This window comes from Cervus canadensis, chromosome 4 (assembly GCF_019320065.1).
Source record: "Cervus canadensis isolate Bull #8, Minnesota chromosome 4, ASM1932006v1, whole genome shotgun sequence".
NCBI lineage: Eukaryota > Metazoa > Chordata > Mammalia > Artiodactyla > Cervidae > Cervus > Cervus canadensis.
This window is the reverse complement of record NC_057389.1, coordinates 9,592,952-9,614,357: the sequence shown is the minus strand read 5'-3', so window position 1 is coordinate 9,614,357 and position 21,406 is coordinate 9,592,952. Positions and strand designations below refer to the sequence as shown.

Here is a 21,406-nt window from a genome sequence, read left to right as displayed (position 1 = left end):
AGTACTTTAGAATGTAGTCAAATTAGAGACAGGGTTTTACAGAGACAGTTAAGTTAAAATGAGGTCAGTTGGGTAGGCCCTAATCCAATAGAACTGGCATTCTTATAAGAAGAGAGAATCTGGACAAAGACATTCACAGAGTGAAGATAATATGAAGACTCAGGGAAAGACAGCATTGAAAGGCATACTTGGAAGTATGAGAAAAAATACATATATCAAGACTTCTGGGATGCATCTAAATTTATACTTGGGTAGAAAAGGCGTACATACCAATACACAGAAGACATAGGGTGAATAAGCAGAAGCAAAATGATAGAAATTATAAAGATAAAAGAAGAACGGTTCATTAGCCACATACACACACATTCAAATTTTAATTTAAGATATTCTCACAAATAAATTCTAGGCCCAGGTACATCACAAATAATTTCTTCCAAAGATTTGATTAAAACATAATATTTACCATACATGCATAAAAATAGTCCAGATATTTAGAGGAAATACTTCTCAAATTATTTTATGAAACCAGATTAATAATGATGCCCAAACCTAACAATCACATTGATAAGAAGGAAAATTCTAAGACAAATTAAAAAAAAAAGACAACCTTATTCTTGAAAATGGGGCTTCGCAGGTGGTGCAGTGATAAAGAATCCACCTGACTGAAGGAGACATAAAAGACGTGGGTTCGATCCCTAGGTCAGGAAAATCCCCTGGAGGAGGAAATGGCAACCCACTCCAGTATTCTTGGGGCTTCCCTGGTGGCTCAGCTGGTAAAGTATCCGCTTGCAATGCAGGAGATCTGGGTTGATCCCTGGGTTGGGAAGATCCCTAGAGAAGGGAAAGGCTACCCACTCCAGTATTCTGGTCTGGAGAATTCCATGGACTGTATAGTTCATGGGGTCACAAAAAGTCAGACAGGACTGAACGACTTTCACTTTCTAAGGACTCAACAAAAAAACCTGCAACCTGTCACAGTAATGAACTTTTATCTCCCTCTAGTGATAGCCTTTAGCAATCAATCATGTAAAGATAAAAATAGCTTCAGCTTGCCAGCAGGGAGCATAATTCTTTTGAAGCAACTTTGCAGCCTTGTGGGTTTTGCCTTTACAAACACCTGCATTTTATCTCCTTCTTGGAACACATTTCAACTCTTGCTCAAAGCAATGTCTTCAGAACTGGAATTCTCAGACCCCAAATAAAGCCTTTATTTCTTCCCAGTTCTACTGTGGTGAATTTTCTTCTACATTGTATACAAAATCTGAAGTAATCTACCAACTAACTATTAGAATTAACATGAATGCAGTCACAGGATACAAGATAAAAGCACAAGAATAAATTCATTTTCCTTCAAACCAGTAATAAACAAGTATATTACACTATACTATGCTATACTAAATATGAAAAACAGTTACCTCGGAATGAATCTATTGAAGGAGGTTTAAGACCTCCACTTTGGAAAAGAAAATTATGAAGCATTATTGGAGAAATACATGAAAATTTAAACAAATGAAGGAATCATACTTCACTGATTTATCAAGCGACTCAGTGTGGTAAGTAGAGCAATGCTCCCAAATTGAATCAAAGACATTCCAAACCAAATCTCAGCATTTTTTTTATTAGACATTGAATAGGTGATTTTAATCACCTAGAAATACAAAGTAATGTGCAAAATTCTCCAAGCCAGGCTTCAACAGTACATGAACTGTGAACTTCCAGATGTTCAAGCTGAATCTGGAAAAGGCAGAGGAACCAGAGATCAAATTGTCAACATTTGCTGGATCATAGAAAAAGCAAAGCATTACAGAAAAATATCTACTTCTGCTTTATTGACTATGCCAAAGCTTTTGACTGTGTGGATCATTAAAAACTGTTGAAAATTCTGAAAGAGATGGGAACACCAGACCACTTGACCTGCCTCTTGAGAAACCTGTATGCAGGTCAGGAAGCAACAGTTAGAACTGGACATGGAACAACAGCCTGGTTCCAAATAGAGAAAGGAGTACGTCAAGGCCGTATATTGTCACCCTGCTTATTTAACTTATATGCAGAGTACATCATGAGAAACGCTGGGCTGGAGGAAGCACAAGCTGGAATCAAGATTGCCGAGAGAAATATCAATAACCTCAGATATGCAGATGACACCACCCTTATGGCAGAAAGCGAAGAAGAACTAAAGAGCCTCTTGATGAACGTGAAAGAGGAGAGAGAAAAAGTTGGCTTAAAGCTCAACATTCAGAAAACTAAGATCCATAGCATCCAATCCCATCACTTCATGGTAAATAGATGGGGAAACTGTGGAAACAGTGACAGACTTTATTTTTGGGGCTCCAAAATCAGCAGATGGTGACTGCAGTCGTGAAATAAAAGACGACTGTTCCTTGGAAGAAAAGTTATGACCAATCTAGACAGCATAGTAAAGAGTAGAGACATTACTTTGCCAACAAAGGTCCGTCTAGTCAAGCCTGTGGTTTTTCCAGTGGTCATGTATGGGTGTGAGAGTTGAACTGTGAAGAAAGTTGAGTGTCGAAGAATTGATGCTTTTGAACTGTGGTGTTGGAGAAGACTCTTGAGAGTCCCGTGGACTGCAAGGAGATCCAACCAGTCCATCCTGAAGGAGAGCAGTCCTGGGTGTTCATTGGAAGGACTGATGCTGAAGTTGAAACTCCAATACTTTGGCCACCTGATGAGAAGAACTGACTCATTGGAAAAGACCCTGATGCTGGGAGGGATTGGGGGCAGGAGGAGAAGGGGACGACAGAGGATGAGATGGTTGGATGGCATCACCCACTTAATGGACATGAGTTTGGGTGGACTCCCGGAGTTGGTGATGGACAGGGAAGCCTGGCGTGCTGCAGTCCATGGGGTCACAAAGAGTCGGACACGACTAAATGACTGAACTGAACTGAATCTCACAGATGGGCTTATGATGAATACTGATATAAATATTCACAAAAAAATATAGAAGAATTAAGACAGCGCAATGTTGATACAAGGATGCTCAAATAAACCAATGGAACAGAACACAGTGTAAAAATAGATCACATATATAAAGTCTGCTGGTGTGTGGCTGTGGGGAAAAGACAGCTTTTAAATCAATGCTGTTGAGTCAATTAGTATCCATACAAAAAAAGATGAACTTGGATCCCAACTGTATACAAAAAGTATCTTCCCAGTTGAATTGTTGAGTTTATAATCTTTTATTAAAATAACACAAGAAGTACCCTCGTGACTTTGATTAGGCAAAGATTTCTTTAAAAGAACATTAAAAATTTATTTCACTCAAAGGATGCCATTATCAGAGTCAAAAGGAAAGTTATAGAGTTGAAGATACTTGTCATGACCAATGGCTTCCCACATTTGGAGTATATAAAGAATATATAAAAAGCTCCTTCAAGTCAACAATAAAAAAGATAGACAACCTAGTTTAAACACAGATAAAAGAACTGAAAACAGATTTGACAAAATTGCATAGTCATGCAAGAATACACAGAAGAACTGTACAAAAAAGATCTTCATGAAGATTATCTTCAGATAATCATGATGGTGTGATCACTCACCTAGGGCCAGACATCCTGGAATGTGAAGTCAAGTGGGCCTTAGAAAGCATCACTACGAACAAAGCTAGTGGAGATGATGGAATTCCAGTTAAGCTATTTCAAATCCTGAAAAATGATGCTGTGAAAGTGCTGCATTCAATATGTCAGCAAATTTGGAAAACTCAGCAGTGGCCACAGGACTGGAAAAGGTCAGTTTTCATTCCAATCCCAAAGAAAGGCAATGCCAAAGAATGTTCACACTGCCACACAATTGCACTCATCTCACATGCTAGTAAAGTAATGCTCAAAATTCTCCAAGCCAGGCTTCAGCAATACGTGAACCATGAACTTCCAGATGTTCAAGCTGGTTTTAGAAAAGGCAGAGGAACCAGAGATCAAATTGCCAGCATCTGCTGGATCATTGAAAAAGCAAGAGAGTTCCAGAAAAACATCTATTTCTGCTTTATTGACTATGCCAAAGCCTTTGACAGTGTGGATCACAATAAACTGTGGAAAATTCTTAAAGAAATGGGAATACCAGACCATTTGACCTGCCTCTTGAGAAACCTATATGCAGGTCAGGAAGCAACAGTTAGAACTGGACATGGAACAACAAACTGGTTCCAAATAGGGAAAGGAGTACATCAGGGCTGTATATTGTCACCCTGCTTATTTAACTTATATGCAGAGTACATCATGAGAAATGCTGGGCTGGAGGAAGCATAAGCTGGAATCAAGATTTCCAGGAGAAATATCAATAACCTCAAATATGCAGATGACACCACCCTTATGGCAGAAAGTGAAGAGGAACTAAAAAGCCTCTTGATGAACGTGAAAGAGGAGAGTGAAAAAGTTGGCTTAAAGCTCAACATTCAGAAAATTAAGATCATGGCATCTGGTCCCATCACTTCATAGGAAATAGATGGGGAAACGTGGAAACAGTGTCAGGCTTTATTTTGGGGGGCTCCAAAATCACTGCAGATGGTGATTGTAGCCATGAAATTAAAAGACACTTACTCCTTGGTAGGAAAGTTATGACCAACCTAGATAGCATATTAAAAAGCAGAGACATTACTTTGCCAACAAAGTTCTGTCTAGTCAAGGCTATGGTTTTTCCAGTGGTCATTATGGATATGAGAGTTGGACTGTGAAGAAAGCTGAGCGCCGAAAAATTGATGCTTTTGAACTGTGGTGTTGGAGAAGACTCTTGAGAGTCCCTTGGACAGCAACGAGATCCAACCAGTCCATCCTAAAGGCGATCAGTCCTGGGTGTTCATTGGAAGGACTGATGTTGAAGCTGAAACTCCAATACTTTGGCCACTTCATGTGAAGAGTTGACTCATTGGAAAAGACCCTGATGCTGGGAGGGATTGGGGCAGGAGGAGAAGAGAATGAGATGGTTGGATGGCATCACCGACTCGATGGACATGGGTTTGAGTAAGCTCCGGGAGTTGGTGATGGACAGGGAGGCCTGGAGTGCTGCAGTCCGTGGGGTCGCAAAGAGTCGGACTCAAATGAGTGACTGAACTGAACTGAACTGAATGGCTAATGAATAAAAGAAAATGTGTTCAACAATATTAGTCATATGAATAAGGAAATTAAGATTACAATGAAATATCAACAGTTACACAACAGTAGACTGTTAGAAGAACTTATGCACTTCTGTAAATACTTTAAAAATTTATTAGAATGCTTAACAAACTATGATTCATCATTTCTCTTTATACATGTACTCTACAGAAATGTATTCATTTTTTCCAAAAGACAAGTAAAAGCGTGTTCATAGAAATAGTAATCATATTAGCCTAAAGTGGAAACAACATTAACTATAGAAAGAATAAATTTTAGTATATTCACACAATGGACTACTATAAAACCATACTGTACAATATGGTAATTATTACCCACATGTGCCTACTTAAATTTAAGTCAGTTAAAACTAAGTAAATTTAGAGCTCAGTGCTTCATTCACACTGACTGCATTTCAAATGCACAATAGCACATGTGGCCAGAGGCTATAGTGGACATCAGAGATACAGAACATTTCCATCATTTTAGAAAATCTGGTTGGATAGCACTGCAATAGAGCAAGAAAAGTGAGTTTCTGCTATATGCAACTATATGAATGACTTGTAAGCACGTCGTTGAGTAACGAAATGCAGACACAAATAACTATGTGCTGTATCTTCCTGTTTCTGCATAACGTTCAAAAACAGGACAAATGAACCTATTCATTGCAGAAGTCAAGAGAGTGGTAATCTTAGGGAGTAAGGATTTAGATAAGAAAGGAGGCAGAGGCAAAGTTTTTGAAATAGTTGAATTATCTGTTTCTTGAGCTGGACTCTGGTTACATAGATGTCTTCACTTTGTAAAAATCTATCAATCTACACTGGCAATTTAGCACAGTCTTCTGAAAATGTACTATGCGTCAATAAAATGTCTGTACAAATAATAGCAATATTTCCTGCATATATCCATATACAAATTGTTTATAACTGTAGGATAGTTTTTTGATGACGAAATAATGAGCTCACGTTTTCTTTCCTTGAGGATCTTTTGTTTGACTAGTTTTCGGGAGATGAAAGCTACCAATGAGAAATTTGATTCAAAACATTTTTGAGTTCTCTCTTTTTTAGATGACAAAAGGACTTTTCCTTCATTTTTTTTTCCTTTATTTTTATTAGTTGGAGGCTAATTACTTCACAACATTGCAGTGGGTTTTGTCATACATTGACATGAATCAGCCATGGAGTTACTTTTCTTAATTTTTAAATCCAATAATTTTACCACAGTATATCTCAATGTTGAGATATTAGATACTCCTTAAGAACTGACAGCAAGGCAAATTATAACCAACCAAGATATAATTGGATAAATTTTGATAAAAGATCTGGTTACTACCATCAAGTACCTTAAACTTCTTATGTTAAACTACTTAGATTTAAAGTAAGTAGCCTCCAACTAATAAAAATAAATGGAAAAAAAAAGAAACTACTTAGATTTAACCACATACATTAGCTGGTATACTTAATTAACTAATTTATTCTAGAACTAAGACTAATACTAAGCTGAGCATAAGGGTGGAAAAACAAAATGAAATAATAATATCGCTTGTCTCCCCATCTATTAGCTATTGGGCAGCCATCAAGTTTTCCTTCTTTTGATCTTTACCCTGTTTACTTCTCCAATTTCTGTTAGTTGTATGTGTACACTGGATCTCCTTTTCCTATCTTCTAAATCTGTCTCTTTTCACTAATACATTTCTTACTCTTATTTTATATTCTCCATCCTTCCCCTTCTATGCCACATTTTTGTGGTTGTTCAGTAGCTAAGCCGTGTCCAACTCTCTGCGACCCTATGGACTGCAGCACGCCAGGCCTCCCTATCCTTCACCGTCTCCTGGACCTTGCACAAACCCATGTCCATTGAGATGGTGATGCCATCCAACCATCTCACCCTCTGTCGTCCCCTTCTCCTCCTGCCTTCAATGTTTCCCAGCATCAGGGTCTTTTCCAATGAGTCAGTTCTTCCCATCAGGTGGTCAAAGTATTAGAGCTTCAGCATCAGTCCTTCCAGTGAATAGTCAGGATTGATTTCTTTTGACTGGTTTGATCTCCTTGCTGTCCAAGGGACTCAAGAGTCTTCTTCAACCACAGTTCAAAAGCATCAATTCTTTGGCGCTCAGCTTTCTTTATAGTCCAACTCTCACATCCATACATGACTACTGGAAAAACCATAGCTCTGACTAAACAGACTTTTGTCAGCAAAGTGCTGTCTCTGCTTTTTAATACACTGTCTAGGTTGGTCATAGTTTTTCTTCCAAGGGGCAAACATCTTTTAATTTCATAGCTGTGGTCACTGTCCACAGTGATTTTGGAGCCCAAGAAAATAAAATCTATCACTGCCTCCATGTTTCCCCTTCTATTTGCCATGAAGTGATGGACTGGGTAGTGTGATTTTAGTTTTTTGAATGTTGAGTTTTAAGCCAGCTTTTGCACTCTCCTCTTCTACCCTCATCAAGAGGCTTTTTAGTTCCTCTTCACTTTCTGTCATTAGAGTGGTATCATGTGCATATCTGAGAGTGTTGAGATTTTTCCTGGTAATCTTGATTCCAGCTTGTGAGTCATACAGCCAAGCATGTCACACAATGTACTCTGCAAGGAAGTTAAATTAGCAGGGTAACAGTATACAGCCTTGACATACTCCTTTCCCAATTTTGAGCTGATCCATGTTCCACATCCCATTCTAACTGTTGCTTCTTGTCCTGCATACAGGTTTCTCAGGAGACACGTAAGGTGGTATGGCATTCCCATCTTTCTAAGAATTTTCCACAGTTTGTGGTGATCCACACAAAGGCTTTAGCACAGTAAATGAAGCAGATTTTTTTTTTAATTCCCCTGCTTTTTCTATGATCCAAAGGATATTGGTAATTAGATTTCTGGTTCCTCAGTTCAGTTCAGTCACTCAGTCATGTATGACTCTTTGCAACCCCATGGACTGCAGCACACTAGGCCTCCCTGTCCATCACCAACTCCAAGAGCTAACTCAAACCCATGTCCATGGAGTCAGTGATGCCATCCAACCATCTCATCCTCTGTCATCCCCCTCTCCTCCTGCCTTCAATCTTTCCCAGCATCAGGGTCTTTCCCAGTGTGTCAGCTCTTGGCATCCTCTGCCTTTTCTAAATCCAGCTTGTATATCTCGAAGTTCTTGGTTCATGTACTATTGAAATCTAGTTTGAAGGATTTTGAGAATCACCTTGCTTCATGAGCACAACTGTATCATAGTTGGACTGTTCTTTGGCATTGCCTTTCTTTTGGGATTGGAATGAAAACTGACCTTTTCCAGTCCTGTGACCACTGCTCAGTTTTCCAAATTTGTTGATATATTGAGTGCAGAACTTCTACAGCATCATCTTTTAAGATTTGAAATAGCTGGAATTCTATCACCTCCACTAGCTTTGTTTGCAGTAATGCTTCCTAAGGCCCACTTGACTTCACATTCCAAGATGTCTGGCTCTGGGTGAGTGACCACACCATCGTGGTTATTTGGGTCATTAAGAACTTTTTTTTTTTTTTTTACTGTTCTTCTGTGTATTCTTGCCACCTCTTCTTAATAACTTTTGCTTCTAATAGGTCCATATTGTTTCTGTCCTTTATTGTGCCCATCTTTGCATGAAATGTTCCCTTGGTATTTCCAATTTTCTTGAAGAGATCTCTAGTCTTTCCCATTCAATTGTTTTCTGCTATTTCTCTGCACTGTTCACGTAAGAAGGCTTTTTTATCTCTCCCTGCTGTTCTCTGGAACTCTGCATTCAGTTAACATATAGTTACGCTTATATTTTTATTGGATTCATGGTAACACTGTTCTCAAGCATTTTCACTGTCTATAGTAAAGTAATGCTTAATAACTTTCATTTATTTCACTACAATTATTTCATACGTAGGAAGGAACTCTTCTTTTTTTTTCCATTTTTACCTAACTATATTTGAATGAAATGCATTTTCTTAAACTAGAGGCAGATAGTTATGGGAATGGAACATGCAATAGGTTTCCAAGCTTCAAAACTGAAGAGATCTTCTCTGATCTCTTTAATATAGTCCCTATGTTTTAATATAGGGTTTTAAAATATGTTTTAATATAGTCCCTATGTGTGTTTACACCTTCTCCACCCCTGCAAACCTGGCCTGCTTGAAAAGAAATTCTATTGCCAGCTCTGAGTTTCTGAGATCTCTTCATGTTTCTTGCTTTCCAAGGTTATGTATTCATTTATAGAAGGTACATTTTGCTGGCACTTTTTGAGATCTGCTGTCTGGACCTCCTAGGCATTTTGCAAAGCTTTTCTCCCATTCTTTCTGAAAATAATCTGCCCTAACTTATCTACCTAGGTCTTACTCCCAGAACTTTCATCTTAAGGTGGAACTCTCACCTTCAAAGAAAACAGTAATATATACTGGAGATATTTGAGATCTGTCAATTCTGAGACCCTCTCAACATTTGCTATATCTTTTTGTGATATCTTTGTGATAACATTTGTGATTTCTTTGTGAATCTACAATCTGGCTCCTTGTTCTACTTCAATTTTGGTAATATTTATATGCAATTACAGCTCTTTTTTTGGTCTCATAACTGTACTAAAACAACATTATAAGTGTGCTCATGTGTGTTTGTGTGTGCATATTTATGTGTTTTATTCTTCTTATTGCTTTGTATAGTTACCAGGAGAAGTGAGAAGATTCAGAACCAGACTTCTAGAAAATTACAATCATCTTTCTCATCTCACTGCTGAGAATATTTGCTCAGAAGTTTCACATGAACTTTAAATAAGGCATGATCAATACTTTAATCATTATCTTCAACCTGAGCTTTCTCTTCTTGAATTTCTTATCTCAGTTAATGGATTATCATTCACTTAGTTCCCAGACTAGATATCTGGACATAGTACTACATTTTTCCACATTTTATACCAGGAACATCAAATTAATAACCTTGCCCTTTTATCCAAACTAAATATTTCTCAATTATGATCTATTCTTTCTCTCTTTAAATAGAGATAAATTCTGAAATGGTTTCCTAAGTTCTTTTCTTTGTTTCCAGTTTTGTCCCATCAGCTCCAGCACCTAGACTATCTTCAAAGTAATCTATCTAAAACACATATTTGATAACTTTTACTTCTGAAGTCTGCTCTCTTCAATGGCTTTCCGCTGTACACAGAATAACATCATTCATGTTAACATGGCAAAGAAAGCCTTCCATGACCAGGCCCTTATCAAGCTCAAATCTCCCTGTCCAATTCACAATCATGGTACTTTTGTAACAAACTTCTTGCCAATTTGGTTAACACACTTTTACCACTACATTCCCTACTCATTTTTCCTGTTAAGAACTGTCCCCTGTTTGCTTGCATTGTGAGAAATCACTTATCTTTATGACTCAGTTCAAGTGCCACATTGTCTACAAGCATTTCCAAATCATCCTAGATAAAAATGACCATTTTTTCCTCCTTTGTTCCCAGGTCAACCCGTACAAGCTTTAATCAAGGCCTTCTAAGTACTCACTGCACTCCTTTTTATGTGTTTTTCTCCCCCTATTAAACTCTAAGCAATTTGAAGACAGGTCCATACAAGGTCTTTGTAGTTGCAGTACCAGATACAGGTGAATAAACTAAAGCCCACCTCATTGTACAGATATGTTCAATTTTTGTCACCCATCTAAACTGCAAGTTCATCGAAGACAGAGACCATATATGCCCAATTTAGATTTTTCATTGGTATATATTTATTCATGTTTTCTAGTCTATTTTTCTAGCAGACAACAAATTGCTTCTCATGACCTAAGGATTTATGCTAGCCTTTTGAAAAAAATAATTTGAAAATAATGACCAATTATTCTGTTACTATGATAAAAATATCAAATATACTTCATATATTCAGGAAGAACAAACGAATAACAAATGTTAGTTTAATTTAGAATAATAATCAACATATGTATTAAAATTCCAAAATTCTAGAAGCTATTATTATGTTCCTTTATTGATGACACTGATGATTTCTCATAGTCAAACTGGCTAATATAGAAGTAAATAGCCAATAAATATCTATAACCAATGAATGAACATTGAAATAATGTGTTAAAATTAAGATTTTTCTTATATCTATGAATTTTCCAGGTGTGTTAAATTAACGTTTAGTTTTAAATTAAACTAAATGTGTTTTCTACATACCTTCTGCAAACAAATTAGAGGATTAAGCACATAACAAGAATTTTGAAAATATAACAATTTTCCTCTCGAGCAGTTGCTACCTTGAAACAAAAGCTTAAATTATTTACTGCAATATTCTAAAAGCTTCCTAAAATTGTCTTTCACATGTATTAAATGAATAATGATTATGAATAGCATATACACACCGAAGGATGGTCAGGATGCCTGGTACATCAGCAAAAGCAGAAAATACAATTGTAGAAAAGATAAAAGCAACGAACAAAGGTAATTTATAACACTTTGAATCACATGTCCCACTTGTAGCATCAATAAAATCACCTTGATCATCTGCAGTTGTTAATCCTTCTTTAATGCAAGAACAATTGTAGTATGTCTATGAAAATGAAGATAGGAAACAATATTTAGAAATATAATCATAAGGCAAAAGTTCTTATAGTCATAAAATAAAAATTAAATCATTAACTGTAGGGAGACTAGGCAGTTTTATTAGTAAATATTTTTTGCTATGTTGCTGATATTTGTTGTTTTAGTCACTAACATGTCCAATTCTTTTGTGACCCCATGGTCTGTAGCCTACCAGGCTCTTCTGTACATGGGATTTCCCAGGCAAGAATACTGGAGTGGGTTGCCATTTCCTCCTCTAGGGGATCTTCCTGACCCAGGGATTGAACCAACATCTCCTGCATTGCAGACAGATTCTTTAACTGCTGAGCCACCGGGAAAGCCCAATTAGTAAATACACTGACATTAAATCTTCTATTGTTAATTTATAAATGAAGCACTAATGATAAATAATATCAAGGCATTTTACCTAACAAAGAATTGTGCACATGTGTATATATAATTATAGTTACTTAGGAAATATTCTATTAATTTAAGAAATTTCACTAAAAATATTTATATTTAATTGTACAATAACTGAGAGAGATATGGGTTGAGAATGAATAAGGAAAATATAATGAAAAAAATGGAATTTTAGGTGGGATTTGAAATATGGAGTTACTCAACTACAGACAGTTTTAGAACTGTGCTGAAAAGACAAGACTTTACTCTGTATGTGATGATGACAGGGCTGTTATCTATTAGGCAGAGGAGGCCCAGTGTGCCTAGGGCCCACAATACTTTCAGGACCAAAACAGAGGTTTTAATTTTAGTGTCTTTTAAAATCAGAGAAAAAATAAACGTCTTAATAAAGGAATATATTATAATGTATCAAGCCTAGATCATATTTGTCTTTACACCATTGCAGTTGAACATTAAATCAAACTCTCTCTCTCTTTCTCTTTCTTTTGTTTTAAGTGAAGGAAGAGGTTTACAAACGCAAAAGTGCCTAAAGTCAGTGTAAATCATAATGTAGTCCCTAACGAGAACCAATACAAACTTCGGGTTGTTATTTTAGTACTGGTAATTCAAGGAAGATGAATAGGTGACAATTTCTAAGAAGAGCTAAACAGAGCCAGAGATACAAAAACTAGTAAGCAATTTGCTAATATATTGAAAAGATTCTAAATTAAATAATCTTGTTGTTCTGTCGCTAAGTCACATCCAATTTTTGTGACTCTGTACTGCAGCACACCAGGCTTCCCTGTCCTTCACTGTCTCCCTGAGTTTGCTCATATTAATAGTAATAATTTTTAAAAATTCAGTAGAAATATTAAGCTAAGTTACTAGTGAAAGAATAAGGGGAAATAAAGATGACTTGAACCTCAGTGATTCAGAAAATGATGGTACAAAAGTCATATCAGTTGTTTAGGGAAGCTGCTTAGTGGTTGCTGGATATGTTAAACAAAAATAGAAATATCCAAATAGCAAATCATTCTTTCCACTGAATTTTTTTTATAATGCCCTTGTACCAAACATCATTCTAGGTGTTATGAAAACAGAGTAAACATACAACAGAAATCCCTGCCCTCATGTAGAAAATTTACTTGCATAAGTGATTTTTTTTTAATAAAAAGAACCTTTAATGAAGCACATGGTGATGAGTACTATGGATAAAAAAAATAAAGTAAGGAAAAATCAGAGAGATAATAGGGGTGAGTTTTGTATGGTCAGGTAATGCCACAATGATACAGTGATATTTAAGCAGAGATTTGAAGAAGGTAAGGAAGTGAGTCATTGTAGCTATCTGAAAGAAGTATATTCCAGGTAGGAAAAACAAAATAGAAATTAAAAAGGCTTGAGACTTGAGCTTGCTTGACAAGTTCAAAGAAAAGCAAGGTGATAGATTTGGTTGAATCAGAGTGGACATAAAGAAAACTAAGAGAAAACAAGATCAGAATAATGAGGCAAGGATTTATACAGAAACTGGTAATTAGAAGAGCAATTAAGAACTTTGGTTTATATTCCCATTAGAGGGGTATATGTATAAATGATACATTTTAAAAGACCACTTTAGCAGCTGTATTGATACTACTGAATTGTGAAAGCAGAGAAAAGTTAAAAGGCTATTCAAATAAGATGCAAGTCAGTGGTGATTGGGGCTCGGGTATCAAAGAAAATGGTGAAGATAATCAGATCCAGCGTGTATTTTAAAAGTAGATTTGAAGGGTTCTAGGGTAGGAATGGTTACCGGAAGGAGAAAGTCATATGGAGAAGGTCTCCCTGAAAGAAACTAAGATTTGCAGGCAAGGCAGGTCAGTCCAAGGCACAGAGAGAGAACCGAGAAAATACAATGACTTTACTTTCTCCTACCCCATCTTTCTGATTTTCTACGAGGACTTCTTACTAGCATATAATCCAGTCAGAAGCTAGACGGCAAAGGAATGCTCATCCTATAGTCTGGTCTTCTGGAACAATGAGTAGGGTAGAGAAGGCAGAAAGTAGATATCTAGCACAACAAATAATTGCAGGCCATAGAACCTAAGCTGACTGACAGGAAAAGTGAAAATATGAAGAAAGTTCAGTGAACAGATGATAGAATTACAAGATATTAGGCTCTGTGGGGTTATATCCAAAGAGATATAACCAAAATGGCAAAAGTTAAATTAAAAATGAAACATTAAGAAATATTCAATCCAAATAATAAAAGAGGAAGACAGATCTAACTCTACAATATCAATGGTTACAATAAATGTCAGTTGTCTAAAAATGCCAATTGAAAGACAGACATTAACAGAAATGAGGGAAAAAGCAAAAGCATATTATCCACGGGCTACAGGAGACACTTTAAACAGAAAGACATAACCATTGGAAAATAAAATGATGGAAGTAAGATGCACCATGAAAGCAGCAAGAAAATCTACAGTGACTGTTTAATATACAAAATATACTTCAAGAAAAAGAGTATTATCAGAGTTGAAAAGGAACATTTTGTAAAGATAAAAGAAACAGTTCATCAAGAAGCTGTGACAATTATTAATGTTATGCACACAATGAGAGAGTTTGAAAATGCATGAAGCCAAAATAAAGAGAGAAATAGATGACTGTGTAATTATGTTGATATATTTTATATATAATGCTTAAGATTTCATATATCATTACAAAATATGCAAAATGACAAGAATAATTGGCTTAAAACTAGAAGAACAAACATAAGTAGACTACTACAAATAGTAGACTTGAAAACAAGAACTTTAAAACAGTAATTATTAATATTTTCCAGAAAATAGAAGGTAAATGGATAAAATATCTCAAAGAATATACAATTTCCCCAGGGGTTTGGATTCTACAAAAACACAGTGTTAGAACTGAAAAATACAATGAGTAAACTTACCACCTCAATTAATGGGTTTAACAGCAAAGCAGGCATAGCAGAAAACAGAAATAGCACCTGGAAGACAGGCCAATAGAAAATACCTAAACAGATGAAAGGAGATGGAAAATAGAGAAAAAAGGCAAAACAAAGGATGGGACACAGTAGAAAAGTCTATTTGCAGTCTATTAGGCAGAATTCTAAAATGGCACCTAAGAATCCCACCCCTCTAATTTATAAACCTGCATAACCCCTAGGTTGATAGAAACTGGTGAATTTTAATCCTCTTACTAAGTTTATGTTACACAGCATTGCTAAGAGGTGGTAAATCTCACCCAATCAGGTAGTATATATAAGAAACTGGGCCTTTCCTGAACTCAGAGATTCAGAGCATGTGTCATAAGGGAGATTCCCTTGCTGGCTTTGAAGATGGAAGGAGTCAGGTAGCAAAGAAGGGGGGTGGCCTCTGAGACCTAAAATCGGCCCTTAGCAGACAGCTAACAAGCAAAAGGAGGCTTCATTTTTTACAGTCCAAAGGAACTAAATTTGGCCCATAATCTGAATGAGCTTGGAAGTAGATTTTTTCCCCAGAGCCTCCAGAAAGGAATATATTTCAGCCAATACCCTAATTTCAATCTGTGAGACTCTGAGCAGAGGACTGAGTGATGCCATATCTGGACTTCTGACCTGTCAGCTAACAAATGAGTATTATTTAAACACACTAACACTGTAATAATGGGTTATGCAGCAATATTAAGCTAACATATAGCACTTCCCCTCCAATAGAAGAGGAGAAAGTGAGGGAGAAACAATTACCAAGAATTTTCCAACTGATAGACATAAATCCAAAAACTAAAGATGCTATGTGAAACTCTAGCACAATAAACATAATGAAAACCACACCCAGGTACATCAAAGTAAAATTCTTGAAAATCAAAAACAAAGAGAAAATTCTAAAAGCAGCTAAGCAGCCAGAGACATAAGATGATATAATGGCATCTTTCAAATGCAGGGGTGGGGCAGAGAGCGGGGACAGATCATTGCCAATATAGAATTCCATGCCAAATGAAAACAGTTTTTCTTTTCAGAAATGGAAGGTAAAATATGGTTCTTCAGGAAGAAAGAAAATAATCTCATATGAAAACATGAAAATGCAAGGAAATGGGTAAATATAAATGCATATTGACTGTACAAAACAACAACAGAAAGGGTGTGGTGTGTGCTGCGTCTGACTCTTTGTGACCCCATGGACTGTAGCCCACCAGGCTCCTCTGTCCATGGGGATTCTCCAGGCAAGAATACTGGAGGGGGTTGCCATTTCCTCCTCCAGGGGATCTTCCCAACCCAGGGATCAAACCCAGGTCTCCTGCATTGCAGGTGGGTTCTTAACCATCTGAGTCACCAGGAAAGCCCATAATTTACATAGTTTATTAAAATTACATACGTCTGCAAGAATACTGGAATACGTCACCCAAGAATACTGGAGTGGGTAGCCTATCCCTTCTCCAGGGGATTTTCCTGACCCTTCAAACTGGGGTTTCCTGCATTGCAGGTGAATTCTTCACCAGGTGAGCCACCAGGGAAGCCCAAAAAAAGGATATGTGTCCTTAAAAATATATGGGGAAATAAAATATATATGACAAAAATAACACAAAGGAGGCAAATCAGTAAATGAAATTAAAATATTCTAGGGTTGTTTCAACTGGAAGAGACCCTAAGCCTGGATTCTTGTAATCCTTAACACTTTGGACAATACTGACTTTCCTTCTCTATAGATAATTAGAACAAGGCTCCTGTTGAACAAGAGCAGTCTCTAGAAGAAGCCCCCTGAAACTCCTATTTTATGATGAAAGCCATATCAGCTGCTGAAAAGAACTAATCCTAGTGAAAAGATCATGAAGAAAAGCTAGAGATTTCATTCATATCTATGTAAGGATATTTGAAGATTGGTTTTTCCAGTGGTCATGTATGAATGTGAGAGTTGGACTGTGAAGAAAGCTGAGTGCCAAAGAATTGATGCTTTTGAACAGTAGTGTTGAAGACTCTTGAGAGTCCCTTGGACTGCAAGGAGAATCCAACCAGTCCATCCTAAAGGCGATCAGTCCTGGGTGTTCATTGGAAGGACTGATGCTGAAGCTGAAACTCCAATACTTTGGCCACCTGATGCAAAGAGCTGCCTCATTTGAAAAGACCCTGATGCTGGGAAAGATTGAAGGCAGGAGGAGAAGGGGACGACAGAGGATGAGATGGCTGGATGGCATCACCGACTCGATGGACATGAGTTTGGGTAAACTCTGGGAGTTGGTGATGGACAGGGAGGCCTGGTGTGCTGCGATTCATGGGGTGGAAAGAGCCAGACACGACTGAGCGACTGAACTGAACTGACAGCATGGATAATAGCAATACATGTGGGTCTCAAAGAGGTAAAACACTTGGAATATTATCAACATGAATAGCAGATATCTGTTTTCAGTTTTGGTAAAGCTGTAATTTTTCATAGAAAATTCTAAATCTTCAGAGGTGTAGTATCTCCTACCACTCCTCTTGTAAATTTTTGCATAAGTCTAACTGAAGACCACTTAATTCTAACACATTTGACCCTGATCATACTTTGAATATGAACATTAAATCAGAATTATTTCAAAGTTGACATATTTTCATTGAAAAAAAAATTTCCAGAAGGAACTCCATTAGCACAATTTAGATACGTTAATTTTTTATATATAGTATTTCTCTTATTTAAATTTAATTTTGTTAAAATTATGTTTATTGGTATAAATTCTTTCCCACTTGAAGTTAATGTATATTTTATCCATTAATTGGCTCCATCTGTATCATTGTACTAATCATAACTTCTGCTACGGTCAGTTTTCCTTCAGAGACTTTATTGCTTTTCAAAACTAATTGTCTTGGGTAATTTGTAACATCTAATTTTTGGTCAAAAATATTTCATTCTTTTAATTTTTATTCAGCATCAAATGTTATCACAGAGCACCAGGCTGGGCTCCCTGTGTTATGTGGCAGCTTCCCACCAGCTATCTATTTTACAGATGATAGTGTATATATGTCAATACCAATGATATAAAAAAAAAATGTTATCACACAGTTTGAGTCACGATTTTGTGAATTACTTCATTATTCCTCAAGAATTAATTATTCCTTACACAAGTTAAATTATAAAGACTTTTATGAAATAGAAACAAATCCCTAAAACGGATTCCCCAGAAAAATAAAGAGGGGTTAGAGCATTTCAGTGAGTGGAATTTTTGGCTCTTGAATATCCCATGGGATCAAAACACCAAAGCCAAACAGTTATGCTTTATACTGTGGTTACAATGTGAACACTTAAAAAATCATTCATTTAAAATAAGATTTTCCATAAGTTAATAAATTGTTGAAAATGGGTAACATATAGGAGTTCATTATGCTTTTCTACTACATTTAAAGTTTTCCATAGTAACCTATTTTGAATGATTTAAAATATTTTAAATATATTTTAAAATATATAAATCATCTAAAATATGTAAGTTTTTAGAAAATATAATACATATAAATAACCATCTTAAATTTTAAAAATTTAAAGAATCATTTTAAACATTTAAGAAAAAAAATTTTTAAGGGTACATAATCTTTTCAATATAAATATTCAATAAAAACTGAAGATATATTGTTAAATCATAGGCCAGAGAAAATACATCGAGGAACTAAAGTTGGTCAGGTACGTTATTATCTTGTAATAAAATTATCTGTTTGTAACAGCAAAAAAGAATATTGTGGTGTAGATACTAATAAATAAAGTACTAATAAAGTACTTTATTGCCTACTTGGGAAGATGGTATAATGTCCATTTGCTGCTGTTACTGCGAAGTCGCTTCAGTCGCGTCCGACTCTGTGCGACCCCATAGACGGCAGCCCACCAGGCTCCCCCGTCCCTGGGATTCTCCAGGCAAGAACCCTGGAGTGGATTGCCATTTCCTTCTCCAATGCATGAAAGTGAAAAGTGAAAGTGAAGTCGCTCAGTCTTGTCCGACTCGTAGCGACCTCAGGGACTGCAGCCCACCAGGCTCCCCCATCCATGGGATTTTCCAGGCAAGAATCCTGGAGTGGGGTGCCATTGCCTTCTCCAATAATGTCCATATATGAGGAAAAATGCTCTTTTCTCTTCCCCTCACAAAGACTAGACAAAAAAAGAGGAGAGAAACACTGAAAAAAATATGGACCGCAAAGTCATTCCCAGGCTTCCCTGGTGGCTCAGATGATAAAGAATCTGTCTACAATGCAGGAGACCCAGGTCCCATCCCTGGGTTGGGAAGATCCCCTGGAGAAGGGAATCTTGAGTATTCTTGTCTGGAGAATCCCATGGACAGAGGAGCCTGGCAGGCTACAGTCCACGGTGTCACAGAGTTGGACTCCATTGAGTGACTAACACTTTCACTTCACTTACAGTTCTCCGTAAGTCCTATGAATTGTGACCAATAAATCCACAATTTAAGAAAAGGAAAAATAAGGAGAAAAAAGGATTCTATAGAGAGCAAGAGTAAAATGTAAACATCTATAAGATGCACTTCTTAATGGAGAGAAAGAAGCATAATAGAAGATAATAACCTTGCTAGCCTTGAATGATTTAGACTGTGTACAACCTGCAAAGCAAGGAGAAAAATATGCAATATCATTTCTTCCACATGTAGCAGAATAAAATGCAGATGAGCATTTACAATGAGAATTGCAAGGAGCTGTCAGGTTTCCCAACTGCCCTGCTCTGTAAAAAAAAAAAAAAGAGATTGAATGTAATTATAATACTACTGTATTATACATATTAACACATCAAGATATCAAAGAGATCAATAAAATATGATTATTAATTTTAACAGATTTAGGTATAACTGATATACAATAAACTGTACATATACAAGGTGTACAATTCACATACACTTATGAAATCATCACTGCAATCATGTTAACGAACATAATCATCACCCACCACGGTTCCCCATGCTCCTTTGTATTAATGATTCCTCCATCCCACGGCATCTGCTGATCTACTTTCTGACAGTATTCATTAGTTTCAATTTCAAAGCATTTTATGAAATGGAATCTTACAGTATGTGCCCTTTCTTTGTCTGACTTCTTTCATGAAGTTGGTCTTTACATGGTCTTTGTATGGTCATATGCTTCCATGTCTTTTGAGTAACATCAAGAAGTAGAATTTTTGGATCATATGGTAGGTGTTCATTTAACTTTTTAAGAAACTGTCAGTTTTCCAAAGTGATTGTGTTCTTTCATATTCTCAGAAACAGTATATAAGATTTCAACTGTTTCCTATATTTCTTGCCAACACTTGGAATAGTCTTTTTAATTTTAGACATTCTAACAAAGATATAGTTTGAGAGTCCCTTGGACTGCAAGGAGATCCAACCAGTCTATCCTAAAGGAAATCAGTCCTGAATATTCATTGGAAGGACTGATGGTGAAGCTGAAATGCCAATACCTTGGCCACCTGATGCGAAGAACTGACTCATTTGAAAAGACCCTGATGCTGGGAAAGATTGAGGGCAGGAGGAGAAGGGAACGACAGAGGATGAGGTGGTTGGATGGCATCACCGACTCAATGGACATGAGTTTGGGTGAACTCCGGGAGTTGGTGATGGACAGGGAGGCCTGGCATGCTGCAGTCTATGGGGTCGCAAAGAGTCAGACACAAATGAGTAACTGAACTGAACTGAATATGAGTTTCCCTAATGACTGATGCTAGACATCTTCCCATGCACTTATTTTTCATCTACATTTATTATTTAGTTAAATATCTGTTCAAATCTTCTCCCCATTTTTGTGGTTTTCTTATTATTAAGCATTGAGTGTTGTTAATATTATCAAGAAATCAAGTCCTTTGTTAAACATGATTTTCAAATATCTTCTCATAGTCTATGGTCTGTCTCTGCATTACTTTAATAGACTCTTTCAAAGAGCATTTTTTTTATTTTAATTAAGTCCAATTTATCAATATATTTCTTTATGGATCACTTACTTGGTGTCATACCTAAGAAATCTTTGCTGAACACAGTTCAGTTCAGTTCAGTCACTCAGTCGTGTCCGACTCTTTGCAACCCCATGAATCGCAGCACGCCAGGCCTCCCTGTCCATCACCAACTCCCGGAGTCCACCTAAATCCATGTCCATTGAGTCAGTGATGCCATCCAGCCATGTCATCTTCTGTTGTCCCCTTCTCCTTCTGCCCCCAAGCCTTCCCAGCATCAGGGTCTTTTCCAATGAGTCAACTCTTCACATGAGGTGGCCAAAGTACTGGAGTTTCAGCTTCAACATCAGTCCTTCCAATGAACACCCAGGACTGATCTTTACGATGGACTGGTTGGATCTTCTTGCAGTCCAAGGGACTCTCAAGAGCCTTTTCCAACAGCACAGTTCAAAAGCATCATTTCTTTGGCTCTCAGC

The 21,406-nt window shown here is 36.8% G+C and overlaps 1 protein-coding gene across 1 annotated transcript in view; it reads right to left on the bottom strand.

The window, feature by feature from the left end:
• The window catches only part of SLCO6A1 (solute carrier organic anion transporter family member 6A1), a 101,513-nt gene that overhangs the window by 7,817 nt on the left and 72,290 nt on the right, over nucleotides 1-21,406 (bottom strand). Inside the window, exons 10-11 of the mRNA XM_043464467.1 lie at nucleotides 19,562-19,715; nucleotides 11,448-11,635 (exon numbers count right to left, since the gene is read on the bottom strand). Of these exons, the coding sequence (XP_043320402.1) occupies nucleotides 11,448-11,635; nucleotides 19,562-19,715 (342 nt within the window). The remainder of the gene's footprint in view (nucleotides 1-11,447; nucleotides 11,636-19,561; nucleotides 19,716-21,406) is intronic.